At 44.2% G+C, this 27,447-nt stretch overlaps 1 protein-coding gene across 1 annotated transcript in view; it reads right to left on the reverse strand.

Moving 5' to 3' along the window:
• MRAP2 (melanocortin 2 receptor accessory protein 2) overlaps positions 1-26,975 on the reverse strand; it is a 38,846-nt gene extending 11,871 nt beyond the window's left edge. The window contains exons 1-3 of the mRNA XM_076003136.1: positions 26,840-26,975; positions 8,154-8,287; positions 1,232-1,331 (exon numbers count right to left, since the gene is read on the reverse strand). Coding sequence (XP_075859251.1) covers positions 1,232-1,331; positions 8,154-8,280 — 227 coding nt within the window. The 5' untranslated portion in view covers positions 8,281-8,287; positions 26,840-26,975. The remainder of the gene's footprint in view (positions 1-1,231; positions 1,332-8,153; positions 8,288-26,839) is intronic.
• Positions 26,976-27,447: the final 472 nt, after the last annotated feature.

A 27,447-nucleotide genomic window follows, 5' to 3' on the forward strand; every position in this document is an offset into this window, starting at 1 on the left:
GCCCCTCTCAGCTGACTCCTGGGTTCCAGTGACCGCCCCTCCTTGAGATCTAGGGTGGTAACTGCACCTCAGTGTTGCTAGCCCTGGGGTCCTGCACTCTTCCCTGCCCATGACTTGTAAATAGCCCCTTGACCAAACGCTCTTTCAATTAGCAGTATGAATGTGGTTTTTGTTGCCTGCTGGGGCCAAGTAACAAGGTATTCAGCATACTCAATTTTCCCTTTTGTTGAAGAGTTGGTATAATATAAATATAAATATAAATATATATATATATATCTCCTCTAAGACATTTCTGAATTTTTTTACAAACCATAACTGAACAAATGCTGATGTTACTCAATGTTCTTTGACACACTGACTGTCATGTGAGTTGCATTTAACTCAGCCTAGCTTTGAACCTAGGGCTGTGTGAAGCAAAATCCTGCAGTTGGTTCATGAAAATCTTACTTGTTGATGTTCTTATTGTTACAGTTAATATTGACAATTTAATTCTAAAAACATAGATTGTGTTGCATATAACTCACACATGGAAAACAATAAAAAATAGCAACTTAGAAAGGATTGTTTTGTTTTAATAAAACACTGTGGCCCCAGGGAAAAATGTTTTTTTCCTAGTGTGGCAATCAATGTGTTAAGCACTCATGTAGTAATTTCCTCCAGAAACCCAAAGCCCAACACTAATATTCTTTGCCATGTTATGAGAATTATGTAATCCACAGTGTTTCCCTTTTATCCTAGTTTCAAGAAAACTCAGTGTTGAACTCATTCATCATTGTCGCTAATTAATTTAGCTAAGTGTCCAGTAACAATTATGTCTCTGCTTCTCAAAATATTTTTTAAAACTAGTTTTCATCCCATTTTTGCCATTGTCTTTTCCACTGTTTTTAATCTGGTGCATAATCTAAATCCTTTTGGGAATAAGAGAAAATAAGTCCTAATTAATATATACTGCAACATAAAAATCAGGCCTGGATCAGCATTTAAACTGCAGGAAAGGACCAAGAAATCCAATTTTATAAGAGTCAAATTGAAAATAAGCCCCAGAAGCAAAAGGCAAAAAGCCAGGGGGAAAGTGGGATTCCGCCCACAGGCACCCAGGTCTGGGCAGCAAACCCACAACCAGCCCCTTCTCTCCACCACCGGAAGCAGCCCCAGCCCTGGGCAGGAGCTTCTGAGTCCTCAGCTCCATGTGGGGCTTAACAGACCCAGGAACAGGAACAGCCAGACTTACTCTTGGTGTGGGGCTCCTGTCTTGGTCAGCAAGGTCAGCACAAAAAACATAAAGATCACGAAGACAGCGAGACCAACCCAGAATCCAATCACAATGGAATCTGCAAGACAGTTGATGCCAGGATTAGTATTTCACAGCAGATTAAAACTTGAACCTTCAAGGAATCAGAGCTTTTTGGAGAGACATTGGTATGAGAGGAAATCAACTGTCTGATCCCCAGTTGGCTGGGACGAATGGGGACAGGGGAGAATGAGGGAGAGGGAAGGTTCTCCAAGTGTCCTCCAGGTTTCTGTCTCAGATAACAGGAAGTGATGTGGGCCTCACTGACTCTTGGTTTCCATGTCCCAACGAAGGAAGCTGGCACAGAATGTCAGGTCATCTAGGTCCTCAAGATTCCACTCAAGTATCTTGCATTAGAAAATCCAATTTTTACCAGAGACTGCCATCTGAAGCTAAAAATGAATTCTGATTCCAAATGTTAAAAGAGAAACTTTAGACAAATTAAATTTAACAGAGACTCACTGGGTAAGAAAAAAGAAAAAAAAAAATGATTCTCAAATCAGGCAGTGCCCAGAATCAGAACAGATTCAGAGAAACTCCATGGCTGCCTCATGGTCACTTAAGATGTATGGACAGAAAAAAGTAAGTGACATACAGAAATCAGAAGTGTGGTACACAAGCAGCCGGACTGGTTATAGCTGGGGTTTGCCGTATTGAACGTGATTTGAACAGCTGGCCGCCTGTGAGTGGCTGAAGTCTGGCTGCTGTGACCGGCCGAGACTCAACAATTGTTGCAGAAGCAGTCTCCTAAGTTAAGTTTGCAGTGACTTACCTAAGTTAAGTTGTGGTTTGTAGCTAAGAACTGAAGTATGGAAGTACAGAGGCCTTCTCAGGCCAAATTTTAGTTTATCAACCCAATCTAGTTAGCAACGCAACTTTGCATTTTTGCCTAAATTCACAATGGAATAATCTGGGCCCTCTTCACTTCTTGCAGAGAACATACAAGCAGCCTCCTGAGCACTCTCTCTGCCTTCTGCTCCTCCCTGTGCTTTGTCTCTGTACACACCTGCTTTACCACGGCTCTGGCGATACAGCTCTTTCACAAAAAACTCTCTAAGAAATATAGACCTGTCCTGCTTTTCCAAATTAAGAGTTTCCATGTAAAGTGCTCCCAGGTGCCAGCTATTGTCATTAGAATTATGATTTTCCTCCCACTTTACCTCACTTTAAAACCCATGTGTTTCCAATCAAACTAGGGGCCAGTGTGCTCCTGTATTTACCTTAACTCTCAGCCACAGCTTGCTCGTACTCACACCCACACCTTTACAGAGGCCCTTACCTCTACCTAGCTAGAAAAACTTTTCCCAGCTTGGAGCTAATAGATGTCTAGCCATCTTTCACACCATCTCCTTCCCAAAGCCTCACAGAACTTCCCTGACTGATGGCTCTCCCGCTCCTTTGAACTCCAAGACATTTTGAGTCCTGCAGGCTCCTCTGTGGTCCTATCCTGGCTAACAGCTGCAAATGTATATCTCTGGGACAGGGATTAGAGGAGATCGCCTACAGAACCTGGCGCATGCGCAGCCAGGGCTCAAATCTTGGGGGCAGCAGAGTTAAATCGTTCTACATTTTCTGATCTATACTAAGACATTTACTTATGTGGGCATATAGTGAGGATGTCCAGCAATTTTCCAAAAATAAACAATTGGAGCTGACACATTAAATATGTTTAAATGCAAAACATTATTCTAATTAAGTTATATATATGTGTGTGTGTGTGTATATATATATATTTCTGAAATGAAGAAACCAGATCTACTGTAAAAGAAACAATCTACTCTGCATAATTGGTACTTCCACCCTGCATATACTATTGCCTAGAGGTTAGCAACATTTTATTTAGCACTCTGTAAAACTAATGTGCCTTCCTTAGGTTCTTAACCTTAAGTGCCCAAGAAACAGAAATTGTAGATGTTGCCTTTTAATATCGTGGAAATGAGGCATAAAAAAAGACATAAGGACAAGTACTCGAAAACACATGTACTCAAGTGCAACTAACATGGAACAATAAAATATCAATTCTCTGGGCATGGGCTGTGAAGAAACACTACACAGATAAATAACAGTTCCACATACTGTACTTTATCAACTGCCTGCACAGCAAAAGCAAATCCTAAAATTACACGTCAATACTCAAGGCCTTGATTTAGAATTTAGTCATGTGGATTGACATTTTTCCAATCTGTTCACCAGGAAGGTGTTCTCATGAGCAAAGTGTTCCAAAGGGGTTCCTACCGCAGCCAAGCAGCCACACGTGGTCCTGTCCACACAGTGAGCTACTTGGAGACTACGAGGGGGTAGGATAAATTGCTCAGGGAGATTCCAAATGGAATGTGTCATAATAAAATAACTCCCCTTACCCTGACCTGTAATGAATGGAAGGGAACAAGGGAGCTGAAAGTGGACATGATCTTTTTCTTTTCCACTCTAGAGTTAGGACTAGAGCAATACCCCATCCCAGTCCCCCTCCTCTCCACCTCCTAAGGATAAATTGAGACCTTTCCATTTCATAGCTATAGAAAAAACAAGAGTTAATACTTTATTTGAAAGGGAGATTTCAGGACACCAAAGCAGCCGTGTTCTCATACCACTCCCGTTCCTAAGGCAGTAGGGTCAGTTTTATGGTATCAATTCCTGGCAAGGAGCCAATGGTGATGTCCCCACACTTGTCTCTACTGTGCTCCTGATGACACTTACTCCATGCCCGTGCAAGCTCTAGCTCTGCTTCTCATCCTGATGCCGCAGCTTCTTACCGACTCACCCATGCATGTGTCTGGTATTATCTGCAAGTTAGCATATTAAAAAATCATGGGATCCAGCCACCACTGATGGCTCAGAATAAGAGGATGCTCCTTCAGTCTTTTCTTAACACAGCAGCCAGAGTAGTCCTGTCACCCAGCCACGCCCTTTCATAAGTGACCCATATCACTCCTTCTCTTTATAGAAAAATTCTTGAGAGATCTGCCTCTACCTCCAATCCCTCTCTTCTAGTTTTTTCATGAACTGATTCCATCAGCCTTTCACCCGGCCACTCCACTAACATTGTTTATAAGACCATTTCAGTAACTTCTACATTATAAATCCAATGGTGACATCCTCAACTAAGTTGACCTAGTAGCATTTGACACAGACCATCTGTGAAGCCCTTTCCAGTTGGCTTCCAGAAAACCACAATTGCCCAGTTTTCTTCCTACTTTCTGTACATTCCTCTTAGGCTTCTTTGCTGCTTCCTACTCAGCCCTCCAACTTCTAAATGCAAGTGTGCCCAGGGCTCAGCTCTGGGACTCTTCAGTCTTCTATCTACATTCACTTACCCACCCTCTTGGCTTTGAACACATACCATTCATGTGCTGATGACTCTCAAATTTACACTGCCCCTCCCTCCTCCCCTCCCAGGCCCTCTTGGATGTCTGATTGGTGTCTCCAGTGGCAGGTCCAAATCTGAGCTCCTGAGGTTCCTCTCTGAAACCTCCTCTCCCAGACTCTTCCCCATCTCAGTTAAGGCAATTCCATCCTTCTAGTTACTCAGGTCGCAAATGTTCAAATCATCCTTGACTCTTTCTCTTTCATCCCATTGCCAACCCATTGACAAATCTTCTCATATCTGTCTTTTAGGAATATCCAGAGTTTAAGCACTTCTCACCACTCACTGCCTCCCACCACCTCCCATCCAAGCCACCACCATCAGCTGCCTGGACTGTGGCAATAGCCTCCTGACTGTCTCTGCTTCCAGTCTCACCCCTTTCATGCCCCAGCTGCAGTGGGATCCTGTTAAAACTTAAGTCAGATGCCACTCCTGTGCTCCAAACCCTCAAATGACTTCCCAGAGCAAAAAGCCAAAGCCCTTAGCATGACCTCTCAGGACCTCCATGCCCTGGTCCCCATAACTTCTCTGACTTTGTCTCCTGCTGCTCTGCCTTTTCTCACTCCGCCAGTGCTGTGCTGGCCTCCTTGTTGTTCCTTGCATGGTCCAGTCCATTCCTGCCATGGAGCCTGTCCTAGAATGCTCTTCCCCCAGATATTTACAGCTATCTCTCTTCCTCAGATCTTTTCTCAAATCCCTCCTCAGTAAGGCGTTCTCATGGCCACTCTCTCTATACTTCACCTCCACACTCCACATCCCCTCTCCCTACTCTATTCATCTTTTTTCATTGCCATCTGACATAGTTAATTTAATTTATTCATTGTCTATCTCTCCCACTAGAATGCAAGCTCCATAGGAGGAAATATTTTTGTCTTTTCTGTTCATTGTTTTGTCTCCAGTGCTTAAAACAGTGCTGTATATAACAGGTGCTCAATAAATACATGCTGCATGAATGAATAAATAAATTTCCACTCTGCTTATGCCAAATGTATGTCAGATATACAAGGGCTGTCCAGAAAGTAGCCAGCCATTGTTAATACCATGAAAACATATTCCTTAGCTGGATACTTTCCAGACAGCCCTTGTATATCCATTTTTGATATATCATAAGGCTTCATTCTGGATTCAAAACTTAGGGCCAAAGGAGAATTTGTGATGACCATCAGAGGCTGCTTCTCAGATGAAAGACCCTTTGAAGGTAGGAATCTTAATTTCAGCAGGCAGAGGACCTTAGTCTAACTAAAGATCCATCACAGGTAACTTTTATGGTCATTCCTATCCTCACTAAGCACTTCCCCTTGAAATGTCCTGCCTCTGTTCTTTTGAACCTATACTTAATTGGCTTCCTATTTTGCTCATCAAAACAAGAGTCAGAATCACACAGTCTTATTGTACCAATAATTACCATAGTTGACTTAAATTTTTCATTTTCATGTATATCTGGAAGTTTTTGGTTTTTTGTTTTGGTTTTGGTACTCTATATATCTCATGTAATGTCAGGCTCCTGAAACTAAGGGCCTCTACTTTAATCAGATCTTTTATATCAGAACAGTAAGTATCCAAGGATTGGGCCTTTTTGTTTCTTCCTTGATGTAAATATTAAAACTAATAAAGCAATCCTTATTAATGGTATAATAGGTAAAATAAGCATGTAATGTGTCACACCTCTGCCTACGTTTTGCAGGACATTTTTCCAGCTATAATCATTTCTAAAATGTAATATGCTCAAAAGAGATTTTCCTTAGCTGTTTCTGGAAATGTATCAACAAAAATTATAGCAGCAGGCCTGTCTTCTGTGCCCTTAGACTAAGGAAAAGAGACAGGAGCAAAGTGACACAAAAATAAAGTTGATGTCACCAAGCGGTGACAGCCTACATTACAGGGAAATATATGGCAATTTTCCCAGTCGTTTTGATTTCCATTATTATTTATAACAAGTAAGTGTCCCTACATAAAGGTTATACCAGAAAAATAACAGATTAAAGAATTTAAGTAAATTAAGGAGGGTGACTTCACACCCAGACTGTAACAGCCTTCTATCGGATAATCAATGACAGCATGCCCTAATGGATTCTGTGTGCTGCCCCCCCCCAAAGAAATACTGAACAGATGTCAATAAAGGATTGAGGGAAAGCATTTAATTATTACTATTCACTTGAGGAGTAAAGGATATGTGGTTTAGTTAATGATTTTTGCTTAAGGAACAAAAATAGAAAGCTCTCCTTGCATGGGAGCACCAATTGGGCACCAGGGATCGTACATACCAAGACAGGTCAGAGCAGAAGCAGCCAGGAAACAATTAAAGGGACCAAAGCATTTCCTTGGCTACATTTGCATCTCTGATTCTAATCTCTCTTATGTTTCCTGATGTGTCTCACTAATCTGGACCAGTTACAAACCTGAAAATTTTAGAGTGCTATGGCTATTCCCTCTGAAACTAGTAAACATTTCAGAGCTGTTTATGGGGTAACCACGACAGGCCTTGGAACCGGGCAGCAGTCCCTGCCTACGATGTCAACTCTACTTCGTGAAACAAGGATGCTTCACACTGAATGCCTGGCCACCATTCAGTTATGACTGCAGTTGAAGAGTATATCCTTTCACAGAATTATATGTCCTGGGTCATTAATCACTCCAATAACACAAAACCCAATTCCTGCCTATAATTTGGAGTTGGGAATGAGCGCAGGCTATTCTCTCTGTCAGGATGAACACACGCTGATAGACTGCCCTCCACAGTTCCAAAGACCACTTGGGAAGAAAGGATGCTGTTTACTGTGTGTTACAGAAGAAGATTCTTCAAATAATAGTCCCGGATTCTATTTTGGTACACATTTTAGACAGTTCAAACATTAACAGTTTGGGGGAAGGGGGATGGAATGGTTAAAGCTTTTTAAAAACGTTTCAATCTGGCCGGGCGCGGTGGCTCACGCCTATAATCCTAGCACTCTGGGAGGCCGAGGCGGGTGGATTGCTCGAGGTCAGGAGTTCGAAGCCAGCCTGAGCAAGAGCGAGACCCCGTCTCTACTAAATATAGAAAGAAATTAATTGGCCAACTAATATATATAGAAAAAATTAGCCAGGCATGGTGGTGCAAGCCTGTAGTCCCAGCTACTCGGGAGTCTGAGGCAGGAGGATTGCTTGAGCCCAGGAGTTTGAGGTTGCTGTGAGCTAGGCTGATGCCACGGCACTCACTCTAGCCTGGGCAACAAAGTGAGACTCTGTCTCAAAAAAAAAAAAAAAAAAAAGTTTCAATCTGAGCTTGACATTGATTCATATTCCCCAGATAGAAGGGAATCTTTTAAGTTCATCAATCGGAACCATCAGGGCCCTCATGGAATACCAAACTTGAGCCTATGTGTGGAGAGGACATTTTGTGGGAGGTTGGAGGTAGAGAACAGAGTTCTGTAAGAAGACAGATTATTCCAGAGAACTCATCACTGGGGATTTCACAGGTTGAAACAAATACATATCATGCTCACAATGGGGAAGACTTACATTTATGAGCCTTCAGTCCTTCAAAGGAAACTGGTCCGATCTCGTAATACTCATATTCCCAGGTGTAATCAGAATTAGATGCAGATTGCTGGGAGGTTCTGTTAGAAATTAACCTCTGGGCAGACATCTCCACCCTGCACAAATGGAGAAAGGCAAGTGCAGAACCTATTAATTCACCCACAACTGCACAGACACCCTAATCACTGCTGACCACACTCGGGAGTTCAGTGACAAAGGCCTCTAGGAGGTCCCACCCACGGGGCCAGGGACAGGTTCTCACCAGCTGCCCACACCTCAGACCACGTGGCCAATATTTCCTCTTGTCTCTCCACTAGACGGGAATACAATTGAAGTCAGACACCATGTATTTTTTGTGAACTTAACCCAACGCCTGGCACATACCAACTTTCAATAACTGATAAAGGAAAGAAGGAAAAAAGGGAGAGAGTATGTCAAAATCTCTGAGCTTATGACTTCAGCCTCACCACCTATACCTGCATGAGTAGGTAAAGAGCCTACAGAAAATAAACACCATAGTATCAGGAATGAACCAGCTCAGTATGTATCACTGTGTACCTACTATGCAGCCATGAAGATGTGCAACCCACGTGTGTTGACAAAAGTGAAGTGGACAAGAAAAGTTGCATAATGGGAAAAGACCACAATCAATTCAATTCAATAGAAGACCATAGTTCAATAGAAGTCCACGATCTACCCACTGCTTACTCCTAAAATTTGTCATATTATCAGGGCTTCCCAAATAGCTTCTTTGTTAACCATGACTACCTTAGACTAGAAAATTCTGACTGCTTTGGGAGAAGATGCTGCACTGTGCAGCTCGGATACCAAAGGTGATGAGTCAGTGCAGCCCGTGTCAGGCTGAATTACTGAATTTCGGCATCTGCTGCGTGGCAGGTGCTGTGCTCCGTGGCTGTGCAGACAGACACAGACCGGCACCCCACAGACCTTCCCTCAGCATGGGGAAAGGGGGACAAATTGAGAAATAACAATAATAGGAGGCGAAATCTAATGAAATCTCAGCTGAAACCAAGCTTAGCTGAGCAGGCACTACCACTGGGCCCCAGGAGCTCTCTGAAGTTCCCTCTGTCCCAGCCACCACAGAAGAATCACTGGCACCATCCCTAGGGCACAACCCTCAGGGAAGCTGAGGGAAAATCACTGCCATCCATCTGCCCCAAGGCACGAGTCTCACCTTTCCCTCATCCCTTCGTCCCCAAACCCAGACACAGACCCCGATCGAGAGAGAGAGACTCCAACCCCACGTCATCACACTGTTCAAAGGACGGGTTCCTCTGACCTAGAGATGAGTGTCAGTGTCAGAAACTGGGGTGTGACGCTGAGGGCCCAGCCAGACAAGTCTTTTTTTTTTTTTTTCAAAGGTAGAAAAGAATGTTCTAATTCTCATTTGGGAAAGAAAGCTCCACAAATTATAAGAAAAGCTGACCTTTACCGTAAGTAAGCATTCAGTTACCTTTCTAACGCCGGCATAAAAATAATAAAACCATTACCGCGGTACCGTCTTTGGCCTTTTTATCATTTGAACAAGAGATTATTTCCCTCGACGATGAAATAAATTTCCTCAGGAAATGAAAAATTAAGAACTCCTACCTAAGAAGCACTGGCCTCGTTTATGAGCACTTGTGAGAGAGAAGGAGAGGAGTAGCTCTTCAGTTGCAGGGCACAGAGATAAAAGGTAGACTAGGATAAACACAGCTTCCAGGTGAGAATGTTAAGAATTTCACATCACACAGGAAAAGGCGGTGGATTTGAAGTTGGAAGAGCAGGTCTTAATCTCTGTTCTACTTCCATTTGTGATATTGCCAGGCAAGACATGTCTCTCCCAAACACATTTCCCCCATCTGCAAAACTGATCGTCACGACGTCCTGAGAACACCGTTGTCAGGAAACAGTTCTGGCTTTGGCCACTAATGAACACCATCCTCACCTACCTGGCCCACTTCTCAGGCTTCCTAACTGGTTTTTCTGCTTTCACTTTTATTAATCCCTGGGATCCATTCTCTACTCATCAGCCAGTGATCTTTCCAAAAGACAAATTGCACTTGTCACTCCTTTGCTTAACACTTTTAATGGTCTCCCACTGCCATAAGGACAAAGTCCCAAATCCTTAGAATGTCCCCCAAGGTCATGACTTGGGCCCCACTGTCTCCTCTTACTTGAGCCGTTCTGCCTCATACCCTATCAAACTGTAACGCATTTATTACAGTTCCTCCAGTATTTTGTGCTCTCTGCCACCTGCATGCAGTCCGCTCCTTCTGGCATGAGTGTTCTTCCTACCACCTTTCCTGACCCCACCCCTGCCCTGCTTCCCCTCATCTAGACCAGCGGCCAACAGACCCGGCCCACCACCTGTGTGCTTCTACAGCCTGCAAGGGAAAAATGTTTTCTGAAATGTTTAAATGGTTGAAAAAAATCAAAAGGATAATAATATTTCATGACACAAGAAAACTATATGAAGCCACAAAAAAGGTTAAAATCCTGCCATTTACAACATGGATAGAACTTGAGAACCTTATGTTAAGTGAAATAAGCCAAGCACAGAAAGACAAATCTCACTTATCTCACTCATATGTGGGAGCTAAATATTAAGAACAATTGATCTCATGGAGACAGAGAGTAGAATGATGGTTATCAGAGGCTGGGAAGAGTAGTGGGAGGTGGGGATGGGGATAAAATGGAATGATTAATGGGAACAAAAATACAGTTAGATAGAATGAACAATATTTGGTAGCACAACAAAGTGACTGTAATCAACAATAAGTTAGGGTATAGTTTAAAATAACTGAAAGAGTGGAATTGGAATGTTCCCAACACAAAGAAATTTTAAATGCCTGAGGTGGTGGATACTCCAATTACCCAGATTTGATTAATTCACATTGTATGTCTGTATCAAAACATCACATGTACCCTATATAAAGATATACAACTATTATGTACCCATAATAATTAAAAATTTTAAAAATTACAAAAAGGAAATTATATTAACTATCAGTGTCCATAAATCAAGTTTGATTGGAATGCAGCCACCCACTGTTTTTGTATGTGTTATGGCTTCTGAGAATTACAATGGCAGGGTTGAGTGGCTGTGACAGAGATGATATGGTCCCAAAAGCCTAAAATATTTACTTTCTGGTATTTTATAGAAAATGTTTCTCAACCTCTGCTCTAGAGCCATGAAAAAAGAATGACCTGAGCTTTAGTCTTCCCACTAGGAAAAAGGTGACAAAAATGGTACCTATTTCATGGGGCTGCTGTACAGACTGCGTGTGATGCTGCATGAAAAATGGGTAGCCAAGACCCCGATTAAGATCAATACATAGCAGTCAGTGCTATTATTATTAGCTAAGAAATGCTGGCCTGGGACAGAAAGCCCTAGGTTTGTTTTTCAGACACCACTAATTCCCCAGTCAGTCAATTCCTACTAAATTCAACATGTGGTCAGTTGACCTCTGTGTACTAGATCAATACATAAGATTACATAATACTAAAAAGTAACTCAAAAGGCATTCATTTAGACTGATTGAAAGTCATAATGATCAACATTTATATCCTGGGATTCATGCTGCTCTACCAATTCAAAAATAGGATAATAACTTTTTTTTTAGGAAAATAAGATGAAGTCTGGTTTGATCGTATCATTTTTATTGGAAATTGACATTACAGCCAATGTAATAAGCAGAGCAGAGGGAGGCACTAGGCTTCATCTAGAACAGAAAAATAGTGAAAAGTATATAAAACAATGAAGAAAAGAAAGATGGAGAGTGCCGTCTGTTCTCTCTCTCAGCAGCACCCCAGACGTGAGAACTGCTCTCCCACAGCCACGTCGGCACACAGCGGTGACCCCATCTGTGGCTGCCAAGGCCCAGGGGACCAGCAGGTCTCCGTGCTGCACTCTCAGGTCAGAAGCAGCACCACCTCCCGGGGGAGGTGAACTGTCAGGAACCAGCGAACAAAATATTTCTATGCAAGTGTCAGCTGTCAGGAACTCCCATCTTCCCACCTACTGCAGAGACAGTATCTATTCATGCCTTCCTTTTCTTTCCCTCACACTGGTCCCTTTCATCTAAGTGAACCATTTAGGGATAGGTGACCAAAGAACAGTGCCAGAGGCAACATGCAAGCTACACGTGCAAAGGTCCTGACAGCGGAAAGGCCGTGCTGAGCGCGGTTCTGACGGATGCCTGGACACAGGACCGAGCGAGTGCCACAGCTGGCCCAGCTCAGGCTGTCCTCAGGCAGGATGACGACATGCGACACCAGCTCCCCTCAAGCAGCCACCCCTTTGGTAGCCTTTACATAAAAGGAGGGGCTTTTGTCTTCACTGGCTATTTCCTCTCAGTTCTTGAACCCTAAAAATAGGTTTGGAGGACAGAACCTCCGGCCTCTCCTTTGAAGTGGTCACCTGGTGCCCTTGAAAAAGTCCATGAGGCAATTTTTCACCTACGTCTCAAATTAATCAGCTTATTTGCACAAAGACAGACGATAGAAAGCTGTGCTAAGGCAGTATTTTGTATAATCCCATTATTGAAGCCCAAGGTCGACTTTTGAGCTTTGCCAAAACACAAGCTAGAACTGTTTCATCATTGGGAAACTGCCAGCGCCTCTAGGCAGCAGCCCCCAGAGCCCGATATTTCTGCCACAGTGAGGCCGCCCGGGCCATCCATGCAGTGAGGGACAGGCAGGCTGGCACCACGGCTCCTCACGGGTCTGACAAGCCGGCAGCTGCTCCCTCTTGAACACACAAATGGGAAAGGGCAGCTCCCCAGGCAGCTGCCTTCTGGGCCTCTGCTCTTCTGAGCACCACCCTCCCCCGCCCAGATTTCCCGAATGTCAGATTTCTTCATACTGTGAGAGTCATTAAATAAAATTTCTTTGACAGGAAATATGTCCTAAACAAGCTTCCGGGAACAGCAGAGAGAGAGAAATTGCTCTGAGCAGATGAAAGCACCACTGCCAACAATAGCAAAAATAAAAATGACAACTGTACCTCAGCTATCTCCGAAGGGAACTTTACCTTGTCCAGGTGTGCACAGGGGAGTGTGGGCCAGGCCTGGCTATTCAGGGTGGAAGGGAACTGCAAATCCAAACAGGAAGCGTGATGAACAGGCCCCAGACACCTTTCACTAAACCATCACCCCTTCTCCCAGCCACATTCCCATCGCTTTCACCCCTTCTTCTGACTACCCAACTTTCTTTCCTCCAACCCTGGTTCCCACATCACTCCTGGGTGCGCTCTTTTCCTTCTTAAAAACAGATCAAACAATTCTCCTTACCTCCCCGAATTTGGGGAGAGGTACTCAGACATGGAACTTCCTATGGAGTGAATAAAGGCTCTTCACCAACATCCTTGGTAGGTCATGATGGTGCACATGCTAAGGGGGCTGTCTCCATGGAGCTGGATGACCTTTACTTCCATGTTGAGGGCTAATTACCAGCAGATGAGTTTGTTGAGTGACCACCAACTCAGGCACAGGACTAGCACATTGCACATTGAGGAGGGATCCAAAAGAGGCCTAGAAATCTGAAAAATGAGTGCATGTGCGCACATCACACACATACAGTGCAGCCAGAAAAGCACTCTAACAAGCTGCCAGCCAATGCCACAGATCCAAGGACCCACAGTGACCAGCTTGTACAGAGGGAGACCTAATGGTCCGTTCAGATTTGAGATCAAAATTCCCAATGGCAATGATTCTACCTCCTTCGTCTTCAATCCTCGAACTCAAAAAGTAGGCATGCCACCCAGGACCAACCTCTGTTCTGGCCTGGACCATAAATGTCTCATTAGTTACCTGTTCTTGGCTTTTTCTTCCTTCTGTTCCCAGGAACAATTGTCCCCAGCACAACACAGAGAAGTCACCCTCTTTACTCCCCATCCTTTCCCTCTTCCAGCAAAGACACCTGAGAAACCAAAGGTAAAGGCCAACCATGCTGCATCCTTCTTCTACCAGCTGGTGTCTCAAAGGGACAGGCAGTTTGGACTCATAAATCTACCTCCTCTAGTTATGCCCTAGGCGCCTATACAGTAGTAAATAGACTAGGTAGTAATTTTTAAAGTTAGTGTTCCCTGACTCTGTATACTCTACAGCTCAGTCCAGAAAATATTTATTGCACCAACTATTAGGTGCTGGGGGCACTGTGACTGTCTTTGAGCATTTGGGGGACTTTTTGGACATGGTAATAGCTCTTTGCAATATACCACGGTGAAGACTATGATAGGACTGCACAAACCAATCCTCCCTTGGCCTTCTCCTCATCTGGCCTCCTCTTCTGTAAGCACCATCAGGGCAGGGGCCTCCTCTGCTTCACTCACTGTTGGATTTCCAGCAACGCACATGCTATGGGCTGAAAGTTGGTTCCTTCCTCCCCCAAATTCATATGTTGGAACCTAATGCCCAAGGTGATATAGTATTAAGAGATGAGGCCCTTTGCAGGTGATTAGGTCATGAGGGCTCAACTCTCATGCAAGTGATTAGTGCCCTTATAAAAGAGGTTCAAGTGAGTTCTTTTGCCCACTTCTGCCATGAGAGGACATAGCACCATCTATGAAGCAGACAGCACTCACCAGACACCAAATCTGTTACTATCTGGATCTTGAACTTCCCAACCTCTGAGCTATGAGAAATAAATTTCCGTTGTTTATAAAGCCACCCAGTCTAAGGTATTTTGTTATAGCAGCAGGAATAGACTAAGACACCACACAAGACCTGGCTCATAAGCAGACGTGCAATACATGCATGTTGAATCTGTTTCTCATGAGGTCAAGAAGCCACAGAATTATCTTATTTCACTCTCCTTCTCAACCCAGAACTTAAAAACAGAGGTTTCCCATTCTAACAGAGACTTCAGGTGGGCACTGAGAAGAATGTCATGCCAACACAGGGATAAAATACCCCAAAAAGAAGCTCTAAAACTTCCACCTGGAGAGACTTTCCTGAGAAGACACGAGCATGGCCCTAAGGTGCAGTTGCATCTCAGCCTCAGGCTCTGCAGATTCAGACAGCTGGATTTTCAGTCTTCTGGGGTGAGAAGGCCCTTATGGACTGAGTCATGCTGACCAGCCACAGGAGAATGGTTTATTACCAGTGCACTCATTTGTACAATTGCAATAAGGAATAAAATGGACAAGTAGACAGAGCACATGTTTTACAAGGTCTGGGAAACAAAAGTTAAGGTCAGATGATTAGCTGGTGAATATGGAATCAGGGAAGGGAGTTATATTATAATAAAACAGGACCCTACTTCTCTACCCCACTACACGTGTGACAAGGTGTTATGTTTCTTGTCTTATATACCAACACCAACGTTCTGTTGCCACTACAAAGTGAGGCCACTACCATGGTAGGGTTTGGGTCCCATCACAGAAAAAATCATAGGTTTAACTCCTGGCTTTTCTGGACCTTGTTTTTCTTGGTCTATACTTCAAAAAATTCTAGGCAAGTTGAGGGGAACAATGGAATCCCAAGCTGACCACTCTGTGATAGCCAGGTTTTCTGGGCTCCCATGTCTGTCTATTTTTGCTCTATTCTTGTGCCTTCAGTAGAAGCGTGTTTAAAATGACTAGCGTCTAATCAAAGAACAAACTACCAAACAGCAATGCTTCACAATGAGATACCACTTCACATCCATTCGCATGGCTATTATCAAAACCCAGACAATAACAATTTGTTGGTGAAGATATGGAGAAACTGGAACCCTTATGCATTGCTGGTGGGAATGTAAAATGGTACCACTGTGGAATACAATATAGTGGTTCCTCAAAAATTTAAACATGAATTACCATATGACCCAGCAATTCCACTTCTGGGTATATACCCAAAAGAACTGAAAGCAGGAACTTGAACAGATATTTTTACACCCTCATTCATAGCAGCATTATTCACAGTAGCCAAAATGAGACCATTGACAGATGAATGGATAAACAAGATGTGGTAAACACACAGAGTGAAATATTACTAAGCCTTAAAAAGAAATAAATTCTGAAACATGCTAGAACATGGATGAATTTTGAACACATTATGCTAAGTGACATAAGCCAGACACAAAGAGACAGATATTGCATGATTACACTCATCTGAATACCTCAAATAGCCAAATTCCTGAAGACAGAAAGTAGAATGGTGATTATCAGAAGCTGGGGGCTGGAAGAAGTGGAAAGTTATTGTTTAAAGGGTACAGACTTTCAGTTTGGAATAATGAAAAAGTTCCGGAGATGGACAGTTGTAATTGCTGCACAACAATGAAAATATATTCAATGCTTCTGAATTGTACACTCAAAAATGGTAAATTTTATGTTATGAATAATTTAACAAAATATGAAAAGGTTCTAATTGTTTTTAAAAATTAAAAATAAGAAGCAGTGCTTCTCAATCAAGGCACTTGAGGGCAGGGTAACTGAGAGCTCTCTGAAGAAAAAGAGGATAAAAAATGGCGCTGACAGTGCTGTGTTCATAGACACTTCCAAGCATCCAGAACTGTGAGCCAAATAAACCTTTCTCTTTTTTTCAAATATAAAAAAAGAAAAATATAGTGCTGAGACATCCAGACACCCCTCCCTGTGCAGGTCCTTCCTCCCTGGCCAAGCTTCAAGAATCCAGCTTTGCTCTTTTTTTCAAGAACCCTGTGGGGATCCCTTTTCAAATAAAAGGAATACTCACTGTGGGCTGTGAGGAAACACCCTTCTCACCCTACGGAGAGTTGCAGACAGCTAGGAGAATACGCCAGCCCACAGCTCGCTCACCCTGACCGGTCCTAGAAACACTGCTTTTTATAAACTTCGCCTTCTGTTGTCCCTGTCACTAGCCTACCTCATTTCAGAAGTCCATTACAAGTTACCATTCCAAAGCTTTCAGGTCCTCCTCAGGAATTACATTTAAAGTTAGTGGTTTCCTCATGACAAAGAGGAAGCACCTTAATCTCATTAAACCGGCTCCAGTCTCTGGGGAAAGTTTTCTGGAGACCAGCTGGTTTTCAGGGACCTGGGAAATAGGGTTGTCAACATTTTTATTTTACTAAGTAAGGAAAATGTTTAACAACTATCATTAACAATTATTTTGCAGACAAAAAGTTATCTTCAGCACCCTCCAAGTGGGGAAGATATAATTTTACGATATAGTCCTCTGCAAAGAGGAGAGCTAGCAGATGACATCAGCATTTTCACAGCAAGCAGACACTTCCATGGGGGTTTGCATTACAGCACCTCTGTCCACGGCACTCACGTGACAGCTACCTGCATGGCTGCAATACCCACCCACTCTAAAATCGAAGGAAAAGGACCGAAAGGGATGCTGTGAAATTCCTTCCAGATCTATGATTCTGTAATTTAACAAAATACCAGTTGCTTTATACTTGCATCACAGACTCTACCATGTGTATCTATTTGTAAAAATTATGGGTGCGTGTGCGTGTGTGTATGTACATGCACACAAGTGTCCCTCGGTATCCACAGGGGATTGATTCCAAGCCACCTCACAAATACCAAAATCCATGGATGCTCAAGTCCCTGATATAAAATGGTGCAGTATTTGCATACAATCCTATGCATATCGTCCTGTATAACTTAAATCATCTCTAAATTATTATAATACTGAATACAATGCACATGCTATGTAAATAGTTGTTATATTGCATTGTTTAGGGAATAATGACCAAAAATGTCTGTAGGTGTTCACTAAAGACACAACTATTTTTTTTTTTCTCAAATATTTTCTATCCATGGTTGGTTGACTCCACAGACGTAGAATTCTCTGATACGGAGCACCAACTGTTTTACCATATGGATATAGTGCTGTTATGGGCTGAACTGTGGCCCCAACCCCAAATTCACATGTTGAAGCCTTAACCCCCAGGACTTCAAAATATGCCTGTATCTGGAGATAGGGCCTTTAAAGAGGTGACCAAGTTAAACAGAGGCTCTAATGCAATCTGATGGGTGTCTCCATAAGAAGAGATTAGGGCACACGGACAGCGGCACCAGGGCGCACATGCACAGAGGGACGACCACGTGAAGAGGCAGCGACAGGGCGGTCAGCTGCAAGCCTACGGCCCTCATAGGAAACTCACCCTGCTGGCACCTTGATCTTGGACTTCCAGTCCCAGAACTGTAAGAAAACACATTTCTGTTTTTTAAGCCATTCAGTCTGGTATTTTTGTTATGGCAGCCCTAGCAAACTAATAGAGGCACTGAAATTAATGCTGGGAAAACAATGTTCTCTTTGATGAATGAATTAAACTGTCGTAGGAAGTCCCTTAAAATGACTTACTTTATACCAATCACACTTACTATAACTAGAAAACAAATATATTTTTGAAAAGAAAACCTTTGCAAAACAAATACAGTTCTCATAAACATACCCTTCGAGGAGAAAGAACACATGTTTTGAACATGCTGAAATTAGTACAAGTCCATTCAGATCAACAAGGATATTTTAAACACTATGAGCTAAACTGAAAATTTAGTGGAGGTCAAAAAGTCGAGACCTGTACCCTCAAAGAATTCAGCCTTATATTTGGAACCAGCCTCTCTCCCCCGTCAAACTTCACCCTCCCAAATACACACGTGCACACACACACACACACAGAGGTTAAGGGGCAACACAAAACCCTGATGACATAGACAGCAGGTGCAACAGGGCCATTCAGAAAGGGAGGGCTCATTACAGCACAGGAATCCAGTCCTCTGAGGCTCTGCCCACTCTATTCTGCCTGCCCCACTAGATTTTATCTCCCTCCTCTCTCATTCCTGCCTACCTTTGGGGGTAGGACTCAGTCACTACCTCCATGAAGTCCTGTCCAATTATTTCAGCCCATAAAGATCCCTCTCTTCTCTCAAATCCCATTACTTGGAATATGTGAATATTTCATTTTAATAGCAAGAGAATATAAATCGGACTTTCTAGAAATGAGACTTTGCCCCTCCCTGAACCCTCACACTAATTTATATAGCTGCTACTCCAAAACGTCATGGCCAGGTGAATTAAAATTTTAAAGCTTTTAAACTTTAAAATCAGACCAGTTTAACAGTACTAGGAAATCAACCATCCTTTAAATTTTAATGAGTAGAGTTTTTGAAACCCTCGGCACAGTAACACTAAGTACAGTGAAACCAGTCATATCTTAAATCACTTTGGGGATGACTTGCCAAATAAGACTACTTTGTATTTTTCGCTCGTAGTATCCGTCTCCAAGCAGCACATACTGCTCATTACAGCCCAAGCTGAATCATTCTTTTGACAAACAAGTGAAAAGGAGAGGGATCAGGTATTTCTGTCTCTGTTCCACAGAAAAGGAAATGTAAAGCAGTGTATACACTGCAAACTGGTACTACCTCTGTGGAAAGTAATATGGAGATACCTTAAAGAGATAAAAGTAGAACTACCATTTGATCCAGCAATCCCATTACTGGGCATCTACCCAAAGGAAAAAAGACATTCTATAAAAAAGACATCTGCACTGGAATGTTTATAGCAGCACAATTCACAATTGCAAAGATGTGGAAACAACCCCCAGTGCCCATTAATACATGAGTGGATTAATAAAATGTGGTATATGTATACCATGGAGTTCTACTCAGCCATAAAAAACAATGGTGATCTAGCACCTCTTGTATTATCCTGGATAGAGTTGGAGCCCACTCTACTAAGTGAAGTATCACAAGAATGGAAAAATAAGCACCACATGTACTCACCATCAAATTGGTATTAACCGATAAACACTTATGTGCACATATAACATTCATCAGATGTTGGGCCGGTGGGAAGCGGGAGGAGGGGATGGGTATATTCACACCTAATGGGTGCGGTGCACACCATCTGGGGGATGGACATGCTTGAAGCTCTGACTCGGGTGGGGCAAAGGCAATATATCTAACCTAAACATTTGTACTCCTATAATATGCTGAAATAAAAAAAATTAAAATAAATAAATAATAAAGCAATGTTTTATTTAAGAGCTTGAGACAGAGCAGCAGAAAAGGTGAGCTTTCTATGACCCTCTTATCCTGCTAGGTCTGGGATTCTTAAACTAGATGTGTGCCTTGTCTAGTCTTGCCACTAACGCCATCACTGCTACCTTAGCATAATAAACCAGGGTTCAGGGAGCAAGGGGATCATGGGCTCCAGGTACCCCCACCGGCCGTCTCATCTTGCAGGGAGGTGCCTGGCCAGATGAGAGGGGCCTTGTAAAGTGAGCCTATAAAAGTAGGGTCCCTCACCTTGCCTAGGGCAGAAGATGCCAAATAGCCCCCAAAGTCTCAAGACATACCTCGTTCATCTTTCTGGAGCATCAATTTTACAAGACTGGAAGGATTATTTGTTAAATTCAAGAAGTATAATGTCACTACAGAGTAAACTGCAAGTATCAAATAAATGTTTAAAATAAACCTATACTTGCTTCCGTCACCCTTGGCCTCTGCTTCAGACTCCCAGAAATATGGGTTAAGTCTCCTCTTCCGAGGGGATAACTAAGTGGAAATTTTAAAGCACTGGTAGGAATATGATGCAGGTTTATACGATAGTTTCCAGATCTTCATCTTAAATTTCTATTTCTTTCCCTTCTTTTTCCACACAAGATAGAATTATGTTTTCTGGAACGATCTGCACAAAGGTGTGTAGAAAGACAGGAAATGTTTACAACCACATCCCCTCACGCATCTCCTGATTTTTCTTTCCCCATCGACATGCAACTTCAGAGCCAGCCTGTAGGCAGCACCTCCCTCAGCCTGCTCTGCTTCCGCACGATGGCTGTTTTGGCTATTACCGTGCTACTAAGCACGAGGAAAACAAATGCACCTAGTTTTGAAGCTTACAAACTATTCTCACTTGAAGGGTTGTGAAAGTTTACTAATGTTCTCCAGTCAGGCAAATATTACATAGGTCTTGATAACAGAAACATGAGCAACAATTAACCCCAGATTTTAACATCCATCATTTTAGCATCTCATAAAGAGATTCTCATCTTATGCTTTTTTATTTCACACCTCAGCAACACCGTAATGGATACAAGAATCATGTTCGCAAGAAAAGAGAAGCAAAAATGCACATCGTTCCCTCTTTCAAGTAGGACTAAGCACTTCTCACACTCCAGTGGGGAAAAAAAAATCACTTTGCACCGTTACATAAGCCCAAAATAACATGATCATCCTGTCTGGAGGTTGGTTCTCCAAATTTTATTATTTTATTTATTTATTATTTTATTATTTGGAGATTTTATTATCTCAAATACATCCCACTCCCTAACAAAAAAAATTATTTTTCCTTTATTTACTATGCTGATGTCAGAAAATAAGTCATGACTTTTGGGAATAGGATAATCACGTAAGAAAGCTGTTTCCAATCCTGAACACCAGACTAAAGGGCGCTTGAGAACCTTGGTAACTGGGGGGAGGGGGGGTATTGACCTTCAAGTATTTATTGTGATTTTATTGGATAAGCCAGTCTTAGGAGGCCTGACTCCCCTGCACTCTGGGGAAAGTAACGCTTTTTCCTTTTCTGACTCCTGCCTCTAAGTCTTCCTTTGTCAGAAAAGGAACATCAAGCGCAGATTGCTAATATTTATTATTTTAACCCAAGCAGATATAACCCATACACTGGGCTAGCACAACTTGTGGAGCCTGATCAAATGTCAATTTTATTTTTGTCTTCTATTGCCCCTCAAAATGTAATCAAAGGATTCATCTTCTCCACCCTCAAACGAGCACCTGAGCAGATCTCATGATTTTTCTGCTTATGCAATCATTTCAAAGTCCTAACAGAGTTAAGATGTCCAGTCTTTAGAAACAAAAGAAACTCTGACCTGGTTAAAACATGAAACCTGCCCCTTATTCCAGTAAAGTCCTGCTGCATACTGGTCTCCTGCTAGGGTTGGGGAAAGGTTGGCTTTTTTTTCTTTCTCTACCATTTGCTCAACTACTGTTCAGTTTCTCACCCCTCCGAGATGAAAGCAGGACAGGGCTGAATTCACTATCTTCACTTGCTCTCCTTATGGGTGCTTCAGTGATACTCACCTTGCTACCTCTGCTGCTGGGGTGCCCTTGCCCTTAGGTGGGCCCTCCCTCCTGGCCCCTGGCTCCTAGGAGACCTGCGAGCATCTTTGCCCCAGCAAACTCTGGGAAGGCAAGTGATCCAGCTGCCCAGTCCCTGTGTGAGCCCCAAATGCAGGAAGCACATGGACAGCTCAACTCATGGTCCCTCCAAAGTCCCCCTCACTAGGTAGGTTTCGGATGCAGGAAGCAGCAACAGACCTCTCCGAACAAATCTGTTCAACAAAGCCTCCTCCTTCAACTCTCATGGTCTTAAAGTAGCCAGTGGGTTCACAAGTTATAGAAAGGTTCTCAAATACCCACTTTGACATTTCTACTTGGTGGTCTAGCACTTTGCTTTGGAATTTCACATAACTAATAATTTCACACATTTTAAATGTGTGCCTTAGTCAAAACTTTTAGTACTCTATTTTATTTACATACACACATACATAAGTGTTTAGGAGAGACTTAATTTCTAATTATTTTCAAAGTTCATATTTACTCATATTTCTAACAAATAGAGAAATCTGAGCATCGAAAGGGGCTTTCAGAGACATAAAATTCAACACCCAGCCTCAGCCAGTGGAGAATCTCTCTTCTCCAAAATCCTGACCTAAAATCACATTCTAGCATTTGCTAGAATACTGGTCCTAATTCTGCTGCTGGGAACAAACCCAGCTCAAAACCTGGCCAAGGCTCCTCTCTGCCAGGTTGAACGCCCCCTGTTCCTCGTGGGGCCTGGTGTCCAGACCCTTGTCATCCAGGTCCCCTCCCTCCCACCAACACGCTGGAGTTGGCCCCTATTTTCTATAAAAGAGCCGCCCAGAATGGAAAATCAGCGTGGACCCTGGGCTCTTCCAATCCAAACACCACAAGGAGGGAGCACACAATAGTTATTAAAGGCCCAGGTTCTGATCCCAGCTCTACTATTTACTGACTGCGCCACCGTGAGCAAGTGATTTCATCCCTCTGTGCCACAGTTTCTTCATCTGTTGGATGGGAATGGTGATAATTACATTCCCTACCTCATGGAGCTGCTACAGGGGTTGAGTGAAAACTGCGAAACACTCATAACTCTGCTGGCATGTGACAAGCTCCATACAAATGTCTATTTTTAAAAAGGGCACGTCTTTATTAACACATCCCAGGTTTGCCCTTGAGTAGCTACTTCGCCCTGCGGTTCAGTCAGGGCTGGTGGCTATTGACACGCCCAGGCTTTTTCCTCGCAGGTGAACGGCTGCTCAGCGGGGCTGCTCCATCCTCTCCTGTTCTAATTGACTCTTTGAACCTAAACGCAGAACTAGACCTTTAACTCTACTGGGAGCCCAATATTCTAGTATTATTATCTCTTGCCCAGATTTAAAACGGTTCTCATAGATTATCCTCCCAGATTTGTATTAATAGTTGCTGCAACTCCGATATCTCTCTCTGTCTTTCTCTTGTTGAGTAATGCCAAGAAGGACCAGGGACAGAGCCTTGCTGTATTCTACCCTTCTCCTCCTTGTCCTTAGGGACAGTATGAGACTTTGTAAGTATCTCTGCAAAGGCAGGACACTTTAGATTGTCCACCGGTGGCCGTCAATCAGTGACTCTGACTTGTTTGTAAGTCCCTGGCTTTGGGGACCTCCTGTTTATAAAATGGAAATGACGAGTCACTTTGCTGTGAGAACTAGACTGTGCAATAGAAAGGATCTAGCCATGTTGCTGTTACACTGGAGACATTAAAAGGTTAAAAATAAACCAAAAATTGTTTAAAAAGCTAAAAAAAAAAAAAAACTAGCCAGAAAATGACACAGTGACGCATTATCTGGTCACTTTCCAAATGTCATAGCTGGCATGGCAATGTTTCCATAAATGTATTATATAAGACCATGAGAATATTATTCCTCCAATATTTTTTTGTACTCCAAGTAACAAAACATTTCCATCTTGAAAGCTAAAAAGGAAAGAACTGACATTCTCTTTAAACAATTTGAACTAATTGAATATGTTTAATAAAAGTTATCTATGGACTATGGCTATCAACAAAAAGTCAAAACTAAAGAATTCAGAGATGAATTTTGATTACAGAAACACTTCAGCACGTGGGGAGCAGGAAGGCTACACTGCAGAGTGTGTGATGGTGTAATTCACAAGGTAAAAGAAGACTGATGCCGGCTTGCAGCAGAGTGGGGTCAGCCCGGAAGGCTGGAAGGCAGCGGCCAGGGATAGGCACGAACACCCATGCAGAGGCAGCAGGACAAACAACGCAGAGTAACACTCAGACACAAAGACACACACGCTTAAGCATGCATGTTATGAAAACAATGTCCTAGCTCTGTGGGCCCCAAAGCCCGGGTTGTGGACCAGTAAGGGTCTGTGGCCTGTTAGGGTCTGGACCACAGAGCCATGCTGCATGCCCACCCCCCCCCCAATACCCTCCAACCCCCACCGCCATCCATGGAAAAATTGTCTTCCATGCAACTTAGGAACTGGTGGGCCACACAGCAGGAGGTGGGCTGCAGGAGCAAGTGAAGCTTCATCTGTATTTACAGCCCCTCCCATCCCTGGCATCACCCTCTGAGCTCTGCCTCAGCCTCAATCCCTCATCCCCCACCGTGGAAAAATTGTCTTCCATGAAACCCGGCCCTGGTGTCAAAAAGGTAGGGGACCACTGCCTTAGCTCACGCAGTGCACTCTGTTTTCTCTTCCTTTCTTCTGAATTTCGTGTTTTAAAAGCCACTGGTTGCAACACACTAAACTGATCATTAACCTAATGAGTCATAGCCCACATTTGAAAAACAATGGATAGGGCACACCCGGATCTAGCTTGGTAGATTGATAGAAAAGGAAAAGAAGTTAGTTTAGCACAAATTGTGTTCTAAATGATTCCCTACGGAGTCTTGAGATATCTTTTTTAAGAATTTGTTCTGGTGGCTCACGCCTGTAATCCTAGCACTCTGGGAGGCTGAGGTGGGAGGATTGCTCCAGGTCAAGAGTTTGAAACCAGCCTGAGCAAGAGCGAGACCCCATCTCTACTATAAATAGAAAGATATTAATTGGCCAACTAATATATATAGAAAAAATTAGCCCAGTATGGTGGCGCATGCCTTTCGTCCCAGCTACTTAGGGGGCTGAGGCAGCAGGATTGCCTGAGCCCAGGAGTTTGAGGTTGCTGTGAGCTAGGCTGATGCCACGGCACTCACTCTAGCCTGGGCAACAAAGTGAGAGTCTGTCTCAAAAAAAAAAAAAAAAAAAAAAAAAAAAAGAATTTGTTCTGGAATGTTACCAGGATTCAATGTTTCCCTCTTTTGAAAAGTCTCCTGGCTCTGTTCTCATCTCTCCTATGTGTGGCAAAGATGACTGTGACCCCCTTCACTGCTCTCAGATGCCTGCCATTTGGGCTTTGAGCCATCCACTCCACATTCGGGTTTCAAGGCCTCTTCAGGGGGTTTAGACCGGCTTTCACATTTTGAAAAGGAAGATACAGACTGGGAGCAACTCTGCCTTTTCCTATCACCTGTTAATACCACCTTAGCTTCCACAAACTAAGGGTGGTCTTCCACATCAGAACAAAACTCCTCATTGTGGGCGCCCCAGCTCACAGTAGCCTCTGGCTTTCCCAACCTTATCCCTGCAAGCCCAGGTCACTGTCCTGTACCTGTTCTTGATGTGCCCCATGCCATATGGCCCATGCGATGTACCTAAAGAACACTAAACTTACAGTCCTGGTTTCCAGACCTACTACTCCCCACTATTAACTGGGGGATTCAGCTCGAAAAGGTTAATATCTCGATCTAATTTTTTTCACCTGTAAACTGGAAATACCACTAACTTTTGGGGTTTTCATAAGAACTAATTTATGTATGAGAGTTCCCTTCTGTTCCCTGTAGTAGCATGGACACTTTCCCCCCAAGCATCTTTTGCTTTGAAAGCACTATTGTTTCATCGTAGTGGGATTAAATCCAGAGTAATATCTGGGATTCCATGCCATCGGAAAGGCTGTGCAGATACCACAAAGCCTCCAGACAGGTTTCTAAACAAGACTACACAGAAAAGCTGGGGGAGTGCCTTAACCGCAATTTCCCTCTAATCAGTAAAATGACCTGCAGGCAGGCTCCCCAGGCACAACAAAATGAATTAACAGCTGTCAAGTCCGGATTCGTTCGCAGAACCCTGCCCGCCGCAGGGCACGCGTGCCGGGGCCAGGGTGCAGCGCGTTTCCCCCGGAGAGGCAGGGTGCCCGGGCCAGCAGGGCTCTCTGGACCACGGGGCACCGCGGGGGCAGGAGGGCTGGAGCCAGGAAAGTTTTCTCCCCGGGCAAGGGTGTGGATCATGGCTCGGCGAAGCCCACCCAAGCCCCCAGCATCGCGGCTTCCAGGCTTTTCCGACGCCCTCCGGCGGGACGCCCGGACGTCAGCGGGCTGCGGGGACGGTGCTAAACTTGGGTTCTCTCCACGGGGTCCACACGCTCTTCCCCCGGGCATCCTCAAACCGCAGTTCTCCTCCCACCCCGTTTTCCGCCCCCCAAACTGAAGACCACCCCCCCCAAACCCGAGCGAGCCCACCTGCCTTGGCGGGAGCCGCCCGCGCCCCGCGCCGCCCGCCCCGGCTTTGCTCCGCCCCGGGCGCCCGGCCCCGCGGTTACCGGCTGGCGCGCCCGGCCCGCGGGCTCGGCGCGGGTCCCGGCTCCTCCGAGGTGCGTGAGCGCCGCCGCCGCCGCCCGCGGCCCAGGGCTGGGCGCGGCGCTCCCGGCGCTGCGGTGCGGCGGGGACGCGCGCGCCCGACCCGCGGCGGCGGCGCGGGGCGCAGGGGCAGCGGCGGAGAGCGGGAGCCGCCTCCCGGCCCGGAGCCGCCGAGCGCAGAGCAGGGAGCTTTGCAGAACCCTTTCCGCTCACGCTGCCCCCTCCGAGTCCGGGTCGGAGGCTGCGGCGGCGAAAGGAAGAAGGAATCAGAATTGTTTGCCCTCCCTGGCTCTGCAGTGGGTCCCTTGGGCCAACTTTGGGTAACAGGAGCTCGTGAGCTTTGCGAGAGGGACAGTTGGACAGCATGGATCCAGGTTTATGAAAAATGCTCAGCACAGAGTTCAAGTTCATCAAGGCCAGGGCCCTCGGTGATTCGCTGCTTAAATTACCACCTCGATTGTAGTTCCTCCTCCTACCCACTGGTACAGATGCCAACAGGCAATCAAATGCCCCCCAAATAGAGCCCCACAGGGATAGGACGGGGCCAGGAGTCCTTTCAAGTTAGACCTGG

Source organism: Microcebus murinus, chromosome 5 (genome assembly GCF_040939455.1).
Source record: "Microcebus murinus isolate Inina chromosome 5, M.murinus_Inina_mat1.0, whole genome shotgun sequence".
In the NCBI taxonomy this organism is placed as follows: domain Eukaryota; kingdom Metazoa; phylum Chordata; class Mammalia; order Primates; family Cheirogaleidae; genus Microcebus; species Microcebus murinus.